The sequence below is a fragment of the Zootoca vivipara genome, chromosome 2, assembly GCF_963506605.1.
Source record: "Zootoca vivipara chromosome 2, rZooViv1.1, whole genome shotgun sequence".
Lineage (NCBI taxonomy): Eukaryota > Metazoa > Chordata > Lepidosauria > Squamata > Lacertidae > Zootoca > Zootoca vivipara.
Window position 1 is genome coordinate 114,405,352 of NC_083277.1, and position 20,013 is coordinate 114,425,364.

At 47.5% G+C, this 20,013-nt stretch overlaps 1 protein-coding gene across 4 annotated transcripts in view; it reads right to left on the minus strand.

The window, feature by feature from the left end:
• Nucleotides 1-20,013, minus strand: part of LOC118076802 (unconventional myosin-Ia) — a 68,310-nt gene that overhangs the window by 19,305 nt on the left and 28,992 nt on the right. For 3 of the 4 annotated variants that reach the window (XM_060272083.1, XM_060272084.1, XM_060272082.1), the window contains exons 12-20: nt 15,632-15,718; nt 15,017-15,082; nt 14,549-14,653; nt 13,390-13,452; nt 11,380-11,580; nt 9,913-10,139; nt 9,278-9,478; nt 7,844-7,937; nt 6,544-6,693 (exon numbers count right to left, since the gene is read on the minus strand). In XM_060272083.1, the coding sequence (XP_060128066.1) occupies nt 6,544-6,693; nt 7,844-7,937; nt 9,278-9,478; nt 9,913-10,139; nt 11,380-11,580; nt 13,390-13,452; nt 14,549-14,653; nt 15,017-15,082; nt 15,632-15,718 (1,194 nt within the window). The remainder of the gene's footprint in view (nt 1-6,543; nt 6,694-7,843; nt 7,938-9,277; nt 9,479-9,912; nt 10,140-11,379; nt 11,581-13,389; nt 13,453-14,548; nt 14,654-15,016; nt 15,083-15,631; nt 15,719-20,013) is intronic. The other variant, XM_060272085.1, reaches the window with a different exon arrangement.

The window sequence follows — 20,013 nt, forward strand, 5'->3', positions numbered from 1 at the left end:
ATGACAGGCAGAGCAAATGACAGGCACGGCTCTTCATAGCCCCCTGGTGGCGCAGTGCACCATGGCGCGGGGGCTGGTAAGCTGGGTGCCGGCCCGGAAAGGAGGGCGCCGCGCGGCAAAGCCGCACAGAAACCAATTGCACCCTGCGAGGGCGGGGCGGGCGGCGGAGCGATCTCTGCCCCTCAGCACCAGGGCGCGCGATCTGCTCAAGACGGCCCTGAGGCAGGGCCAACTAATTCTAGTTTCATACACACACACACACACACACACACACACACACACACACACCATCTTCTGACCTCTGCTAAGGCAACTGTCACAGTGGCCGGAGTGGACTACTTCAGAGTAACGACGCTACGCAGCTCTGCATTTTATTCTTTTATTGGTGCTGCGTATTTACAGTGCTCAAGTCATTGCTATTTACACGGAGCGATGTTGTCAGTCGGTTTCAGAACCTCCTAATGGCTTTTGGCGCGTCTTTCTCCAACACAAAAGCTTTGGCAGACCCATCCTCTTGCCCCTCCTCTTCCTGCGTAATTCTGGAGTTGGAGGGATGGGTCTTCCCCCCTTGCTTGCCCCTTCCTGTCCCACCTGGGACCATGGCTCCTCTACCTTGCCTGAGCCTCGGACACGACTTCCTGCTTCCCCACTGGAATCGGAACTCTCCCTGCTTTCCCCTTTGCTCGGGGACGGGCTTGAACTCAGGAGGGGAGGGACTTCGCGATATCCCCTGTCCCTCACATCCACCCCCCTCCCAAGCTCTCCTTCACCCCTCCCCAGGCCCCCCCCATGTGTCGGTGACGACTGGAAGCCTAAGAACTCAGTGCTCTCCGAGCCCGTTGGTGTGAATACCTCCCCCCAGTCCTGCGAGCCCCCCCCTTCCGCCTGGGCGGACGGGAATCCCAAAAAGTCCGTGGCGTCAGAGCTGGTGGGGGTAAAAACGTTCTGCCAATCTGCTCCTTCCTCTGACTGGGTGGATCTCGGTGACACCCATACCTCATCCTCTGGTTCCTCAAACTCCGCTTCCCAGCGCCATGGTGAGCTGCTCTCCCGTGCCTCCTCCTCCTCCCCCTCCCTTTCCATGTGCCAGGGCTTGGGTCTGTGGGGAAAGAGGGCGTGAAATTCTTCCACCAAGAATTCCTCCTGTATCTGAGTGGCTGGGACCCATTCATTCTGGGACGGTGGAGCATCCTCCCATGCCATGAGGTACTCCAGTCCCCCCACCCCCCACCTTGAATCCAGGATGGCCGTGGCCTCATTGAGTTGCTCCCTGCCTTCCCTCTCCCCCCCTCCCTCGGGGGTTTGTTCGCTGTCTCGGAGCCTGCTGCTTTCCCTGTACGGCGACAGCAGCGATCTATGAAACACTGGATGCACCTTCATGTCCTCTGGCAGTGCCAGCCTGTATGCCACCGGGTTTACCTGTTGCGTGACCGTGAAGGGGCCCAGCCTTTTGGGTGCCAGCTTTTTGCACCTCCCTCTGGTGGGAAGGCCCTCCGAGGACAACCACACCTTGTCCCCCACCCTGATGACCTCCCCTTGTCGCCTGTGGCGATCTGCCCCCTTTTTGTACGCTTCCTTGGCCCTCTCCAAGTGTTCTCTGAGCTGCTGGTGCACCGTCTCCAGTTCCTCTGCCCAATCCTCAGCCTGTGGGCCCTCCTCCTCCTCCTCCTCCCTCTCCCTCTCTGGGAAAGATCTGAGGTCGCGCCCGTAATTGGCCTTAAAGGGCGACACCCCTGTGGAGACGTGCACTGCATTGTTGTAGGCAAATTCTGCTAGTGGCAAGCGATCCACCCAGTCCGTTTGCCGCTGGCTGACGTAGCATCTCAGGTACTGCTGCAGAATGGCGTTGACCCTCTCCGCTTGTCCGTTGGTCTGCGGGTGTCTAGCCGTCGACAAGCTGACCTCCACCTGCAGGAGGTTCATGAGCCGCCGCCAGAACCTGGAAACAAATTGGCGGCCACGATCCGAAATAACCCTTAAAGGTAATCCATGCAGTCTGAAAATGTGATCAACAAACAGTTTGGCTGTCTCTTCTGCCGAGACTGCCCTGGCACACGGTATAAAGTGACACATTTTGGACATAAGGTCCACCACCACCAACACTGCAGTCTTACCCCTGGACGAAGGCAGATCTGTGATGAAGTCCATGGACACCACTTCCCACGGCCTGTGTGGTGTGGCTAAGGGCTCCAGCAACCCTGGTGGCGCTGCTCTGACCACCTTCGCCCGCTGGCAGGTGGTACAGCCCCTTACATAGTCTCGAACATCTTCCCGCACCCCTGGCCACCAGAAGTGTCTCATGACTAGGTGAGCGGTTTTGTCCCTTCCAAAATGCCCCGCTGTAGGGTTGTCGTGCATCTGCTTGAGGACCGTACGTCGAAGCTGGGTGGTGGGTAGGTACAGCGCACCCTTGTAGAAAAGCAGCCCTCTGCGTTCTGCAAAGTCTTTTGCCTGCTCCCTCCCCCCTCTCAGTTCTCTGAAGATGCGGTTGGCAAATTCATCCGCTGCCGTCAGTGCTGTGAGTTCTGCCTCGCTCACCACAGCTGCTCCGCAGGACCATGCCGACGGGGGGAAAATGTGCCTTGGGGCTGGTGGCGCCTCCTCCTCCATGTACTCTGGCTTGCGGGAGAGGGCATCCGCCCTGACATTCTGCTCCCCCGGGATGTAGTGGATGGAGAAGTTGAAGTTCGAGAAGAACTCTGCCCACCGTATCTGCCGCTGGTTGAGCACCCTGGCAGTTCTCCAGAACTCCAGGTTCTTGTGGTCTGTGCACACCTGGATGGGGTGCTTCGCGCCCACCAGGAAGTGTCGCCAGTGCTGGAACGCAGCGTAGATCGCAAGAAGTTCCCTATCAAACACTGTGTAGTTGCGTTCAGGCTGTGTCAGCTTCCTGGAGAAGAAGGCACAGGGTCTCCACTCCCTGTTGGCGTCCAGTTGCAACAAAATTGCGCCCACAGCTTTTTCAGAAGCATCTGTCTCAATGCGTAGGGGCGCGTCCTGCACCACATGGAACAGGTTTTGGTCTGAGGCGAACACTCTCTTGAGGCTGTCGAACGCTGCTTGCGCCTCTGGTGTCCACTTGAACTTCTGCTTGCCTCTCAGGCAGTCCGTGATGGGAGCCGTAACGCGAGAGAAGTTCTTGATGAACTTCCTGTAGAAGTTAGCGAAGCCTAGTAGGCGTTGGGCATCTTTGCGCGTCCTGGGGCTGTGCCAGTCCAGGATGGCCTGCACCTTGTCCTTGTCCATCGCCAGCCCCTTGTCTGACAGCTTGTAGCCCAGGAAGTCCACCTCTTTGGTGTGAAACTTGCACTTCTCCAGCTTCACATACAGGTGGTTCTCCTTCAGGCGTTGCAACACCTCTCTGACATCTTTCACATGCTGCACTGGGTCATTCGAGTAGATAAGGATGTCATCTAGGAAGACCAAGCATTTCCTGAAGAGGAGGGACCCCAGGACGTGGTGCATGAAGGCCTGGAAGCATGCTGAGCCCCCTTGCAAACCGAAGGGCATCACCAGATATTCAAAAGAGCCCAGAGGCGTGAACATCGTGGTTTTCCATTCATCTCCTTCCCGGATCCTGATCAAGTTGTACGCCCCCCTTAGGTCCAGCTTGGTGAAAATCTTGCCCCTGCGTGCCGCTGTCAGGAGATCATCCACTCTGGGCATGGGGAAAGCCACGGGCTCTGTCACCGAATTCAGCCGTCTAAAGTCCACCACAAGACGGCGCTGTTGCGTGTCTTTCCTGTCCACCCAGAAGACCGGGCTGCCCCCTGCTGCCTTGCTTTCCCTTATGAACCCCCGCTTGAGGTTCTTGTCGATGAAAGCGCGCAGATCCTCCAGCTCCTGGTCTGACATGGCGTACAGCTTGGCTGGGGGTATCGTCGCCCCTGGCACCAGGTTGATCTGGCAGTCAAAAGGCCTGTGCGGGGGTAGGTGGTCGGACTCCGCTTCGCTGAAGACCTCCTGCAGGTCCCAGTACTGCTTGGGTATTGCCTCACCCCCTTTGATATGCATGGTGGCCACCGTGGCTATCGGAGGCCCCTCCCCTGGTTGGTGCTGCATGCAATGTTCCAGACAAAAGTCTGACCCAAACGTGATGCACCTCTGGTGCCAACTGATGGAGGGGTCGTGGCGCGCCAGCCAGCTCATGCCCAAGACGATGGGGGGGTCTGAGATGGTGGTGACGTTGAACGCCAGTGTCTCTGAGTGCCTTCCCACCGTCATTCTCATGGGGGGGGTTTGATGTGTGATGGCCCCGCCCAGCAGCTCCCTGCCGTCAATGGTTGCTACGTGCAGAGGAAAATCCAACTGCAAAAGCTGGATTTGGTGCTCTTCTGCAAAGCTTCTCGAGAAGAAGTTGGCGGACGCCCCACTGTCAATTAAGGCGAGGACCGTCAGGGGATAGCCATTTGGGAGCGTTAGCGTCACTTCTAGAACCACTCCTGCTCTGGGAGGGGTGGGCTGGCTCTGCACCTCTCTGTGCGGGTGGGCGGGCTGGGGCTGTTGTCTGCTGACTGTGCCTGGCTGCTGCCCCTTGTCTCCTGCAGCCAGGCTTTCCCGTTTCCCTGCTGTGGTGCTGCGTCAGTGGGGGAGGGCACCACCGTTCCCGCCTTTCCTTGCCACTCCCTGCGACGTGGGCAGTCTCTGACGAGATGCTGGGGTGAGTTGCAGAGAAAGCAATTCCCGCCCCTTCCCTCCTTGCGTCTTGGCGCCGCTGGGGTTTGAAAAGCCCGCGCGCGCGCGCTATCAATCTGCATGGGCTCCTGGTCCTGGCTGGCTCCAGGCGTGGCCTGAAAGGGTTGTTGAGGGAGTGGCTTCTCCTGCGACCGTGGGAACCAAGCCCGCTTTGCGCGCGTCGCTTGCTTGTCGTTCCACCGGGATTCCTGCCTCACCCCCACCGCCAGAGCTGCTTTGCTCAGCTGATCCATAGTACTGGGCTTTGGACCTCTCGAGAGTTCATCCTTCACCTCCTCGCTCAAACCCAAGTAAAACGCAGCTTGCATGGGAGGCGAATCCAAAACCCACCCCAGTCTGTGCACCAGCATGGTGAATTTCGCCCAATATGCGCGAACTGTCATATTTCCTTGGCGTAAATTATGCAGTTCCTCCTTAGTCTGGTCCAAATGACTATCGGACGAATACATCGTCCTCAAACCTTCTAGAAATTGTTGGACATTTTTCATGCAAGGATTCTTGGTTGCGATTAATGGTCTTAGCCACTCCCTGGCTGCTCCGGTGAGATGTTCCACAATAAACGCTACTCTGTGCTCATCATCGGGGAACTCATTCTGGTGCAGCTCAAGAGCATACACGATCTCAGTCTCAAAGCCCTGAAACTCCTTCGGGTCTCCATTGAACTTGCTTACAAGGGTCCCTGCTCTCCTTCCTGGCAGCACTTGGACTTGGGGAGCCCCTCCCGCCTTGTTTTTCTCTGCATCCAGCTTGTTTTGGAGGTCTACCGCCACCGCCCTTAAATGCTGCTCTTTTCCCTGGAGTTCTCTCACCTGTTCCGCAAGTTGTAGCCGGTCGTCCTGGACCTTCTTAGTCTCCTCTTTAGCTGCCTTCAATTCTCCCTGCGCCTGCAGCGACAGCTGTTGCAGTTCTAGCTGGGCTTGCTCAGCGATCTGCCGCCACTTCTCCGCCTCGGACACGCTCATCCCGGCAACTCCGAAGTAGCCCAAAAAGGATTAGGAGGTTGCTGTCACAGTGGCCGGAGTGGACTACTTCAGAGTAACGACGCTACGCAGCTCTGCATTTTATTCTTTTATTGGTGCTGCGTATTTACAGTGCTCAAGTCATTGCTATTTACACGGAGCGATGTTGTCAGTCGGTTTCAGAACCTCCTAATGGCTTTTGGCGCGTCTTTCTCCAACACAAAAGCTTTGGCAGACCCATCCTCTTGCCCCTCCTCTTCCTGCGTAATTCTGGAGTTGGAGGGATGGGTCTTCCCCCCTTGCTTGCCCCTTCCTGTCCCACCTGGGACCATGGCTCCTCTACCTTGCCTGAGCCTCGGACACGACTTCCTGCTTCCCCACTGGAATCGGAACTCTCCCTGCTTTCCCCTTTGCTCGGGGACGGGCTTGAACTCAGGAGGGGAGGGACTTCGCGATATCCCCTGTCCCTCACAGCAACAGTCTCAAAGGAGGAGGAAACTGGCAGCCAGATCCACCCGCTTGACTGGTTGTAAGTAAGAAGGCAGCCTTGTGAGGGCTGCCCCTGCCCCCCCCCCTCGTACACTCTGCTGCCATATCAAGGCAGGTTGGAACTTGTCTTGGTGTGATTTTCACCTCTTGCTTTCAATAACTAGAACAAATATGGAATGCAAATATTTCTTCAAACTGCATTGCAAATGCCCTTGTTAAACTGGAGCCAAGTATCACTCTATCTAACAGCCTTCCCCAATTCTCATGGATGCAAGCAAGACAATGATTTAATACTGCCCCATTACTGTCGATCTTGCAAAACACAGAAGACAGTGGGGTCTGCAAGTTAAAAAGCACCCAAGTCTGTAAAATCGTACGCGTATCACTCTCTGCATCTTACCGCATGGCCCCGGTACCAGGCAGAGATAACGATTTGGCTCTTGCGCATCTGGAGAAAGTTCTTGCGGCATTTCCAGGCCCGGAAGGTTGCTTGGATCAGTGCAACCAGCTCCTGTATCCGCTGCTGGCGTCTCTCCTCCAAATAAAAAAGCTGCGAGGGGAAAGGTTGAAAAGCACCAATATAGGGTTCAGACCATGCAAGAAATTACAGCTGATCTGCATTAACTTTGATCTTAGCTTTGATGTTCCTTCATGCTCCTACCAGACAAATACTCAGGGCCTAAGAGGTTAAGATTACTTCTTCTGCTCCTTGTATATTTCCCATTCTCAGGTTCCCACATCAACCAAGGTCATTTCGTACGCATGGCAAATAGGTTTGTGTTTTTAAATGGGTTTCGTAAATGCAACTACAGTGAAGGCTACAGTGGCCAGGCCACACATTCAATTGATCTTCTGCAGTCTATCCTACTTTCCCAACAGACAAGTGTGCCACAATGTGTGAGTGAGAGGAAGATCACTTCCAGAAAGAGTTGGGGTAGAAATTAAACTCGGTTCACATTGAAAAGGAAATCAAATTTGCACTTTCTGAAACAATATGAGGGCCAAAACACAGCCATCCTTTGAAATTCACACTGATCCAAATTTTGTGGTGTGGTTCACGAAAGTGCGTAATAATAAATATATTCATGAAAATAACATAGACAAGAGGATTATATTAGGGAAAACTGGTTGCAAAAATGTGTTGATTTATTGAGCATTCATCCTGATTTGTTTTTACCTGTTTTCCCATTAATCATTTGCTTATTCCACACTTTTCATTGTGTTTTCCATGTCAGTTTCCCAACTGCAAAAAGTCCACTTTTGTTGGCCCCCCCCCAAGTGGATTTGTTGTGCTAAATTTCCAGTATGTACTTGAATCCCTTTCCACAAAATATTGAAAGTCTGGAAGCATCTATAGACGAATATGGTTGGCTATGCAGTGTGATGACATATATTTTGTCATATCTTTCAGTTTGTAATCACGGGGCGGAAGGAAGAAGCATCAATAAGAGAGGGGAATGGCACTACAGAAGCAGGAGCCTGGGGAATAAAAGGCAACTAACACAGAGAGATAGAGAGAAAGGGTGAATATCTGTACAGTCTTAGGGTTTGGGGAAAGAAGCTTGCACTCCACTGAAATCTGTTTTTGCAACCTTAAGTGAAAAATATTTGGTGCAACCCTAGGAGCAACATTCATTCCTCCCACTAGAAGAACTGGTAACCAATGACCTCCCCTCTTGGTCCTCACATCAGTTGCTCACCGTGCGTGGCGTGCGGATGAAGATCTTGGTGTGTCCATATGCCAGTTCTTTGGAGTCAATGGGCAGACTGCTCAAAAGGGCTTGAACACCATCCCTGCACCAGAAAGGGGAGCATAAGAGATCAGATATTGCCTAGCCACCACCTGGGCTCACTCTTAATTGGTTGGGAAGGCCACTCGGTGTGTGTGGGAGGGGTGTTATTGTCCATGTGCCTAATGCCAAGCAGCACTGCAGGTCTCCACCACAGACCAGGTCACCCAGCTGGTACAAGCCTGTAACATCCAAAATGCTTATGCCTACGGTAGGAGAGCCTGTGTATGTACACACAGTGGGAAGCTGCAAAGTGGGGTGTCAGGAGCCAGAGTCAAGTGTAGGTCAGCAATGAAAACAGAGTGTGAATGAAGTTAACTCTTTATTCAAAGTTACAGGTAGGTAGCCGTGTTGGTCTGCTGTAGTCGAAACAAAATAAAAAAATTCCTTCCAGTAGCACCTTAGAGACCAACTAAGTTTGTTATTGGTATGAGCTTTTGTGTGCATGCACACTTCTTCAGATACACACGAAAGATACACACATGTGTATCTGAAGAAGTGTGCATGCACACGAAAGCTCATACCAATAACAAACTTAGTTGGTCTCTAAGGTGCTACTGGAAGGAATTTTTTTCTTTATTCAAAGAAACTAAAACAGTGCAGGACAGTAATCCCAACTCCAAAAAGACAGTTGCAAGGACCAAAGATCCTCACCTTCCACTGCTTCCTAAGTCCCCTCCTCAGCAGGGTTTTTGTCAAGCAATCGTAGACTGTGTCCATGCACAATCAACCTCTGTTCTGCTCTTTTCATTTCCCTGCATGTTCCAAGAGACCAGGGTGGTGAGGGGAGCTGATTGCAGCAGGAGGGGGAGACTCTGGATTCTTCAGCAGCCTACCCCATACCTGCCTCTTGGCCACCCTCCTCTCCAGCCTCTGAGCCTGGACTCTCTGCCCCAACCTCCCCCTGCCCACTAAACCCTGCTTCTAACACCCCCTCCTCCCAGTCTGCTCCCCCTTCTCCCTCTAACCGTTCATCGTTGTCCCACCACCAATCTCCTGGCTTTGAGCTTTCTTCCCTTGGGAGTTCCCCAGCTGCTGCCTCCCACCACTCCGCTGCAGCCAGTCAGTCCATGATGTGAGATGACCCTCCAAAACCACCTGCATCTGTCCCCATCACCACACAAATGTGCTACATGTTTCCTTTCCAAGCAAAGCCTAGCCCAGCGGTCGGGGATCTCACCCCCAGCAGCCAAATGCAGCCCTCCAAGTTTCTCTCTCTAGCCCCATATCAGCATTATTAAACCCTCGGATGAGTCCACTATATGGATATTCTGCTGACCCCTGAATGTAACCACCAGGCTCTGATGGCAACCACTCCAGCACATCACAGTTTATGTGCCCTACCTGGCGCTGCCTTTCCACTTTGGCCAAGTCTCCTTGGAGAGCATCTTGTAGCGCTCCAAACATGGGTCATAGAGCTGCCGATAGGCATAACCAGCCCGCCGAACACGCACGTTCTCCAACAGGCCAAGGTAGCGCACCTGTGTCCGAACCAGATCATCTGTGAACACAGCAGCCTTTTTGGTGTCATTGGGCTTGATGCACCTGCAGCAAAGAGGACATCCTTATTGAGTGAGATTACTCTCTCATCTCTGTCAGCAAACTGGCTGGATCCAAAGATACCGGTAAGTCTACTAATAGCCTCATACCTAGCAATGCTTGGGAATTCTGAGACGTAAAAAAATCAGTGCAACCTTTAAAGGTTCAGTTCATCATCTTTATAAAAAATGGTGCTGAATTGTATCTAAACATAGATGAAAGCCTGCTCCTTGATACTAGGAACCATCACACAAAATTTTGTTATGAGATCTTAAGAAGTGTCCGAATGCACATAGAACAATCAACTTTCCAAAATAAATAGATGTCTATCCACAGTTTTCTCTCTCTCTCTCTCTCTCTCTCTCTCTCTCTCTCTCTCTCTCTCTCTCTCTCACACACACACACACACTCTCTCTCTCACACACACACACACAAATTACCTGATGTAATTAGGGTTCTTAGAATAGAGATTCTTCATGAGGGTGGCCACAGAGGCTTTGAACTGTGAACCAGCAGTGGGTGGACGCTTGAGTGAGGCTTTTTGGGGGTCCCCTTCAGGGAAGAGGCTGCGCAGGAGCACGTGTTTGGCCTTCCACATGGCTTGTGACAGGTCTCTAAAGAGCAGGTCATTGTTCTTCTCTATGAATCCAACCACATTGTAGGTCACCTGAGGTGGAGAAGACTCAGTGCCTAAGTAGTTCTCAGATACATTCTTAGTGAACACAGTGCATCACCCATTGATAGAGGCACATAGAAGGGAAGACTTCAAGTTGAAGATGAGAGAACAGACACATTCAGAGGAAACAAAGTGCTTTGGCCCACAACCCAACTCCCACGCCGTTGTGGTTCCCAAGGGCCTCCCAACCTTTCTGTCTGTGCTAAAGTCCTTCTTAGAAAGTCAAGTTTCTCCTAGGACTGTCCAATTCTCCTTTTACTCAAGGGAAATCCACCACTACACCTTGCAGTATATTTTGCCCACCTGGGACTAAGGTAGTAAGCCTGGTCTGCACCACCTCAGACTACAAAATAGAATAAAAATAAAAATGACATATTTATCCACGTAATAAACTAGCATGCATAGCTGCCAAGTTCCGGCCTGAGAAATATGGGACTGGACCGGAAGTAGCAGACCGGAAGTAGCACTGCCGCCATTTTGGAACTGGGCGGAGCATGCTCAGAAGCTACTTTTGATGCTGCTCTGCTCTGTTCCAAAATGGCCGCCACACCAGAAGTCATGCTGCAGCCATTTGGAACTGGGCATAGCAGCATCAAAAGTCGCTTCTGAGCATGCTCCACCCAGTTCCAAAATGGCCACCACGCCAGAATAAACCGGGGGGAAACAAAAAAAATCCGTTTTATCGGCTGGGAACAGCTGGAAAAACGGGGGTTTCCTGGGGAATATGGGAGACTTGGCTAGCATGTTCAAGAGAAGGTTAGGCTGAAAGCCTTCTCCCTAATTATATCTTGTCTTAATCCCAAGATTGTGGGTTCGAGCCCCACATTGGGCAAAAGATTCCTGCATTGCAGTCCAACTCTGCAATTTTATGTTTCTATGATTCTGTAAGACCTGGTGGGTCTTCGCGAGGGATTTCACATGGAGGGAGCTCCACAGTTCAGAAACGCTTCTCTGTGTGCTGTCATGCAGCAGTAGTTTCCTTCACCTCACATGCTCCCCACCACATTTCCCAAACCATTCCAAGGGATTCAGGCACTTCAGCTTTAGGAAACCATATTTTAACCAAGGGGTGGTAGCTAACCTTTTCCAGCTGAAGGTTCTCCACCTTTCCAAGGGCTACATGCCAGCACAGCAGGGGAGCTACTCTTGCTCTACCCCCCCCCCCCCGCACTCCCCAAACAGACCCCTCCTTCATTTCACATTTTTGAGAAAGACTCCTAGCACCAATTACCTTGCCAGCATAGTGGTGAATACGGAAGCAGCTCGCATGCAAGCTGTTGTCCATGATATGCTTGTTATTCTGTGTGACCCTGCTCTCGTAGCGTTGGTGTCCCTTGTAGACTTGGTTGAGTTTGTTCAGGAATGTGGCTTCGTTCACCTCGCCCGGGCGAAGGCACTCCTCATCCAGCATGGCCAGGATCCCACCTTTGCCCTGCGGAAAGAAGGAACACTTAGAACACTGCAGCGGAGGTTGGTCCACTAGGGCAAATGGGGCACTACCCCGCCAACCTCAGTCAGCCAACGCAATTTATCATACAAAGTTTGCAACGCATTTAACCGAAATGTTTCTTTGATGTGTCTAGATCCAGTCTAGATCATGGTCTTCTTCTCCACTGTGGTGAGAAGTGTAACTGCATTTCCACTTTGATTTTAGTTAGTATTTTCCAGATCGGCATCTATACACATTAATAAGCAAATCCACGTTTTATGCAAATCTGTCTCTTCCTTTGCCCTCTGTTTATCATAAGCGGTTATGATAACACTTCACAGGGAATAAGGCCCACTGAACTCAGTGGCGCTTACTTCTGAGCAAGCAAGCATGGGATGTCTTCAACTCTTTCAAATGCCTGCTCTTCTCTTTGCCTTCTCCTTGCAGATGCAGTTTTTAAAAAAACCAACAGATCATGGTTGCTGGCCTTTCCAATTCCTCCTCCACAGCCCTTCTTTCTGCTGTGTTAGCCTGTCTCCTCTGTGGCTTGTTTTTCTTTTCTTTTCTTTTCTTAAAAAAAAAATAGGCCATCTGTTTGTGAAGCGCTCAGCCCACTGAAGAGAAGGGCAGGAACCTAAAGCAGTTTTCTTTTTGTGAAAGGCAAGGCTGTGTTCTTTGGCCTCCTTCTCCACCACTCCACTTACACACACACACACACACACACACGGCTGAAGATAGATTCATGCAGGGCTGAGTCTTGACCCTTGCTGGCACTCATAAAGCACTGGACAGGAATGAGTGCAGAGAAGGCGGATTATCTACACCGAAAATGCCAGAGTGCACCAGAGTTGTGAAAGAAAAAGGAGGCACTGGATGAAGGGAGGCGGTGGCGGGAAAGGAAGAGTGGAATTTGCTGAGCAAAAGACTGGGTGGTGGTTGTATTTGTCACAGTAACCCAGCAAAATACAGCTGGGCAAAGTGAGAAGGCACTCTGCACATACTCAGAGGCACTTTTCCCACTTGAGACAATGGTTTAGACCAGGGGTGGCCAACTCCCAAGAGACTGCGATCTACTCACAGAGTTAAAAACAGGCAGTGATCTACCCATTTTGGAGGGTTCAGGCTGTTGAGCTTTTTTTTAGGGAGGAAAGCCCATTTTTAGGGGTTCAGGTCAAAGTTGTTGAGCTTTTTTAGGGGAGTCAAAGTTGTTGAGATTCTTTGAGGGGAGCCAGTGATCTACCAGTGATCTACCACAGACGTCCAGTGATCTACCAGTAGATCACGATCTACCTGTTGGACGAGCCTGGTTTAGACTACTGAAACCTGCCACAAGCTGGGAAGCCACTCCTCAACCTCCTCAGCACTGCTCACCCCCCCCCCCTGGGAACGTCTCTGATTACATCTATCCTGGGCAGTCTCCCCTCCAGGGCCTGAGCACACCCACACCTGCTAAGATTCAGCAAAGGGTTTGCATCACATGCAGCTGAGGACATGGGGTTATTCAGCCTCCTTGTCCACCTTGTTCTACCTGTCTTATGCCTAGTTTTTCATTTGTTCTGCCACTTTCCCTGGGGAAACCTGCTGTTTACCTCTGAATCAGAACAAACATCAATCCACAGAAAAACTTATTGATGTTTGTTCTGATTCAGTGGTGGCAGCAGGACAAGCGGAAGTGTGGACGAGCCCTTAGGGACACAACATAAGCACTGGAAGAAAAGAAAGGCTCTGCAAGGGATGAGGTCTTGGATTTATGGGATTACAAGTCTTCTTTCTCTCCCCACTTTATTCACCATTGCTCCCAAAACAACTTACATCCTCTATCAAGTTGCAGATTATGCTGTTATCGAAAAAGTCCACAGGAGTCCAAGCGATGCCCTGGGGGTGGGGAGAAAGCATGTTATTAGCAGGGAAAGTGAGGCCCACAATGTGGCTTTCATCACTACTGCTTACCAAAGTGCTACAGGAGCATGGCAGGGTGGAGAAGAGGAAGAGGAAGAGGAAGAGGAAGAAGAGGAAGAAGAGGAAGAGGAAGAGGAAGAGGAAGAGGAAGAGGAAGAGGAAGAAGAAGAAGAAGAAGAAGAAGAAGAAGAAGAAGAAGAAGAAGAAGAAGAAGAAGAAGTTTGGACTTGATATCCTGCCTTTCACTCGCCTTAATGAGTCTCAAAGTGGCTAACAATCTCCTTTCCCTTCCTCCCCCACAACAAACACTCTGTGAGGTGAGTGAGGCTGAGAGACTTCAGAGAAGTGTGACTAGCCCAAGGTCACCCAGCAGCTGCATGTGGAAAAGCAGGGAAGCGAACCCAGTTCACCAGATTATGAATCCACCACTCTTAACCACCCTGCCACGCTCCACACTCGCTGGGTGGTTGCAAAGCTCCACGGCCACCCTGGCAGGAGTGCCAGATTGACTCCACCACTGCAGGTCCAAACTCACTGCCCCATCCCATCAAGCGGCAGGGATGTGGCACCACCCCACTGCTCCTGATATGAGTTGTAGTAGTCTAACAGCATCCGGGCGGGGTCCAGAACACAGGTTCTCAGCTCCTCACCCTGTCTAGCAAATGGTATTCAGAGGCGTGCAGCCTCTGCTCCTGGAAGTAGAATATGGTCATCATGAATGATGACTAGTAGCCACTGACACCTCCTCTTGCAGACAGGAAAAGGGCTTTCACATAACAAAGGTTAGTTTTGGACAGGAAACCCATTCTGTTCTAACACATGAACAGGACTATCTCAACTAGCCCCCCCAACCAATATTATGCAGCCGCCCTCTAACATACTATGCCATATTTATATTTTCCTATAAAATACAATTGCTTCCCTGATCTTATGGTGAATCCTAGAGGCTATTGGCACCTGTACATTTAAAGCAATTTGTACCTGCACTGTTTGTTTGTTTGTTTGTTTGTACAAACTATTATATTAATATCCCTGCCTATGAACCAGGCTTGGCTCTGGCAAAATTGTCTACCTCCCGAATGTACTCCTCTTGCTCCTCCTTCAGGGTCAGCAGGATGAAGATTTGCTGCAGCTTCTCGTTGCAGTAATTGATAATGAACTGCTCAAAGCTGTTGTCCTACAGAGAGGAGAGGCGGGGGGGAAATAGAAACTTTGAAAGCAAAAGAGCCCTGGGTAAAGGATGGGTGCATCCCAGATCGACTCCCACATATAAAACCCTGACCATATCCCCTAAGCCTGACTCTCAGCCCTGACGTCCCCTTGCAACATACTGCAAATCCAGTTCATGTTTGTGCTCCTCCGTTTAACACACCTAAACAAGACATGGAAAGATAGAGAGGTAGCGATGCACACATAACACATGAACATGCGCCTTCTCATATCTGAAGTTACCAGCCTGTCCCAGAATCAAACCCACTTGCCAAGATCCTGACCAAATCTCTGCCTTTAGAAGCAAGGACCAGGAATATCCACTACTCACCTGAAAAATCTCAAAGCCATAAATATCCAGGACACCCATGACTTTCTTGTGCTCAGTCGTTGTCACCTAGAAGAAGAAGAAGAAGAAGAAGAAGAAGAAGAAGAAGAAGAAGAAGAAGAAGAAGAAGAAGTCCTAAAAGCATTCACACTTCCCAGTCTTCATTGGGGATAGGTACCATCTTGTTTCTGTCTTCCTAATCATGAATACATATTTTTTCCATTTTTTTTTGCCAGTGCCTTTTGAATATATATCATTTAGCTCAATCCCACCCTTACTCCAAAGCAGCATAATATGGCAGGGGTGGTTCTCCAGATGTTGGTGCTACTCTTTGACTCCAGTTGACATCAACCTCTGCCAGAATGCCTAATGGTGAGGGATGATGAGAGATGTGGTCTAGCAACACCTAGAGGGCTGAAGGTACTCCACCCCCCATGTATGGGTTCTCTCACTAAGCCAGATAAGAAAAGAAGGGAATGCTTGTGAATGATAATACCCACATTAATTCTCAAACCAAGGGTCATCGCTGAGTCCTAAACCACTGCAATAATACATTGGATGTTAAACTCATTTTCACAGTTTTAAGTCAGATGGATCATATCCACTGCACACACTCACTTTGATGCTCTCATTGATCCTGTTAACAAGCCAGTTAAATAGCCGGTTATAAACGTTCTTTGCCAGGGCATCCCGCACATAGTAACCCTAGGAAGCAAGACAGAGACTGTTAGACCATGAAACACACAGCCCGTTCAGGAAGCTGACAGCCCTGGGCCAGAGTGACAGCCACTGCCTTGGGAAGAACTCAGCCCTAAAGCTCCCAGATCAGAACTATCCTGGATTATAGCTATCTGATTGGGGCATGCTTTACACATCCTAAATATACTGGTCCGAAACCTGACTTAGAATCATCACTGTAACTTGTAAAATGAACAGATGTTGGATAATTTGGCAATGATGGAAATGAAGCAAAAACAATTAAATCTGAAATTAAGAGGTATACCAGAGGAACAAGATGAAGATATTAAAGCAAAAATCACCGCAGAACTAGCGAAATGGATGGAGAAAACAGACGAAGAAGTGAGTAACTCCATTGTCACTGCATTTAGGATTAGAGTAAAATCGGCCAAAGCCAGAGCAAGAAAAGCACCAGGAGATTGCTTGGTGATCTTCAATTCAATGGAAATGAAGAATGAGATTTTGAAATTAAGTTTTACTAACAAGTTAATTATCGGAGGAAGACCCATAATCGTCTTTAAAGAAATACCGGGAAGGTTCCTTCGCAAACGGGACACGTATAAATCAATGGTGTCTCTACTGAGGAAGAACGGAGTACAACATAAGTGGGAGTATCCCGAAGGAATAATGTTCTATTACAAAGAGAAGAAACATATATTGACGAGTATGTCAGACATCGGGAAATTTCTAAGGAAATATGAGAAGTTCCTGGGGCCGTTGGAACCAAGTTTAGCAATTTTGGCTGCAGAGACGGAGGAAGAAGAAGAAGACGTTAGACCAAAGAAGAAAAAAGAGAAAAAGAGAGAAGAAGAGGAAGAAGATAAAGAAGAAGGAGAATCGGGGGAAGAATCTAAACCAGAGGAGGAGGAGGAAGAAGAGGATAAAGATAGTAATAAAATACCCATCCAAGACTAAACAGATCTTGTAATAGAATTTGAACATGGCACTCAAGGTGTTGTCATGGAATGTAAATGGATTAAATGATAAGAAGAAAAGAAATAAGATTTAACATATTTTGAAGAAAAGGAGTCTGGATGTGATTTGTCTGCAAGAAACTCATGTAGCGAAGAAACATAGTCATATTTTAATCAATAAAGGATTAGGAAAAGAGTTTATAAATTCAATTGCTAATAAAAAGAGAGGAGTAGTCTTTTATGTGAAAGAGAAATTGGATCCGAAATTGATCTCGAGAGACGAAGAGGGAAGAGTGATCGTTGTACAGATTACATTTTATGGAGAAAAAATGTTTTTGGTTGGAATTTACGCACCGAATGAAAACAAGGCAGAATTTTTTAAGAAGTTGGAGGAAGATTTAATGGAATACATGGATCAAAAGATTATTTTGTTAGGTGATTTTAATGGAGTGGCGATACCTGAATTGGACAGAACAAAAAAGAGGAAGCATGATGGAAAATTACCTAAATCGTTCTTTGAACTTACGGAAAATCTGGGGCTAGTAGATGTATGGAGAGTGAAACACCCGACGACGAAACAATTTACCTTTTTTTCAGAACCAAACCAAAGTTCGGGAAGAATTGATCATATGTGGATTTCTAAAGAATTAGTACCCAGGACAACAAAAAGTGAAATAACGCCACGGACATTGTCGGACCACAATCCAGTATTCTTGGAGATGAGAGGGAAAGAACAGAATTCCTTTAGATGGAGAATGAATGAAGAAGTGTTGGAAAATAAAGAAACTGTGGAAAAAGCAAAAGAAATCTTGAAGGATTATTTCCATTGGAATTTGCATAAAGAAACTGGAATAGATATAGTCTGGGACGCAAGTAAAGCAGTAATGAGAGGCTATTTAATACAAAAAAACAGTTATTTAAAGAAAAATAAAGAAAAGAAGAAAGAAGAAATTCTGAGACACCTCATGGAGAATGAGAAGAGGCTGATCGACAAACCATACGATCAGCAAATTAAGAATAATATAAAGATGTTGCAAACACAATTCTCCATGTTGGTGAATCAGGAAATAGAGTGGAAGATAAAGCAGATGAAACAAAAGAATTTTGAATCGGCAAATAAAACAGGGAAATGGTTGGCCTGGCAACTGAGGAAAAGACAAAATCAAAATATAATAAACAAAATTAAAGTTCAGGAAGAAATAATTGAAGATCCAAAAGAAATCAGAAGGGCCTTTCAAAATTATTATAAAAACCTGTATAGTAAAGGAAAAGAAGATGCTAGAAAGATAAATGAATATTTGGAGAAACATAAGTTAAAGCAAATTATGGAAAAAGAGAAGAATATATTAAATGCCTCAATAACTGCACAAGAAATCCAGAATGCGATAAAGAAGATGAAGCAAGGAAAAGCGCCAGGACCGGATGGACTATCGGCAAAATATTATAAAGTATTGAATGGACAGTTGATCCCTGTATTAGTGGAAGTAATGAATAACATACTTCAAGGAGGAAAGACCCCAAACACATGGAAAGAAGCTTATATAACTTTGATACCGAAGCAAGGTTCAGATGGTTTAGACGTAAAAAACTACAGACCAATTTCATTATTGAATAATGACTATAAGCTTTTTGCAGATATAATGGCAACAAGATTGAAAGAGATCTTGAAGGACTTGATCCATAAAGACCAAGCAGGTTTTCTACCTAACCGACAATTAAAAGATAATGTAAGACATATTATAGACGTGATAGAATTCTTGGAGGTTAGGATAGATAAACCTGCGGCGCTGATGTTCATTGATGCAGAGAAAGCTTTTGATAATATATCTTGGCATTTTATGAAAAAGAACCTGGAAAAGATGAAGGTAGGGGGATGTTTCCTGAATGGGATTGAAGCAATATATTCGGAACAAAGAGCAAAATTGATAGTAAATAATGTTTTGACAGATGAATTTGAAATCACAAAGGGGACCAGACAGGGATGCCCGCTGTCCCCGTTATTGTTCATTACGGTCTTGGAAGTGCTACTAAACAGAATTAGAGAAAAACAATCCATCAAAGGAATTAAATTAGGTGCGAAAGAATTCAAACTGAAAGCATTTGCAGATGATGTAGTTGTAACTTTAGAGAACCCCAAAGAAAGTGTTGCTGAAGTGATAGAAGTGATTGAAGAATTTGGACAATTGGCAGGATTTAAAATGAATAAACAAAAGACGAAAATGATGATAAAAATTTTTGGTAAAGAAGAGAAGGAAGATTTGCAGCAAAGATATGGTATTACGATCGTAAAAAAGGTACAATACCTTGGAATATGGATGACAACCAAAAATATAAATTTGTTTAATGATAATTATGAATTGGTATGGAAAGAAATAAAGAAAGATTTAGAGATATGGAATAGGAGGAAGTTGTCATTCCTTGGTAGAATTGCAGCTGTAAAGATGAACGTATTGCCCAAAATGTTATTCTTGTTTCAAACAATACCTATTATAAAGGGGACAAGACAATTCAAGGAATGGCAAAAAGATTTACAAAGATTTGTCTGGCAGGGGGAAGAAACCAAGAATAAAATATAAAATATTGGTAGACAAGACCGAAAGAGGCGGATTCTCCATGCCAGACTTGAAATTATACTTTGAAGCGTCATGTCTCTGTTGGATAAAAGAATGGATAACATTGGAAAATACGGACTTGTTGGACTTGGAGGGATTTGACAACAGAGCAGGTTGGCATTCATATCTATGGTATGATAAGAAAAAAACCCATAAAGGATTTACGAACCATGTTATAAGAAGATCGTTATTTGAAGTATGGGAAAGAAATAAAGCCTTGTTAGAGACCAAGACGCCATGGTGGATCTCACCAATGGAAGTGATCATAGTGAAAAAAGTGAATATGGAAGGTGAGAGACCAACATATGAAAATTTTCTAAGACAATCGGAACAAGGTTGGAAACTGAAACCGTATGAAGAGGTGAAAGTATATTTGACGAGTTGGTTGCAATATCATCAAATTAATGATGTATTTGTGCAAGATAAAAAAATTGGTTTTGAGGAGAGAAGGTCCAAATTTCAAACAGAGTTGCTAGGGGGCAGAGTAAAATTGTTGTCCAAAATGTATAATTTGCTGGTAGAGTGGTATACTAAAGATGAGTTGACGAAAGAGGTAATGATAAAATGGGCTAAGGATTTTGGGCATAATATTGAATATGATGCGTGGTTGAAATTATGGAACCAAACAATAAAATTTACAGCATGTACTGCTTTGAAAGAGAATGTTTGGAAGATGATGTATAGATGGCACTTAACTCCAGTGAAATTAGCGAAAATGTATAGAATGAGTAATAGA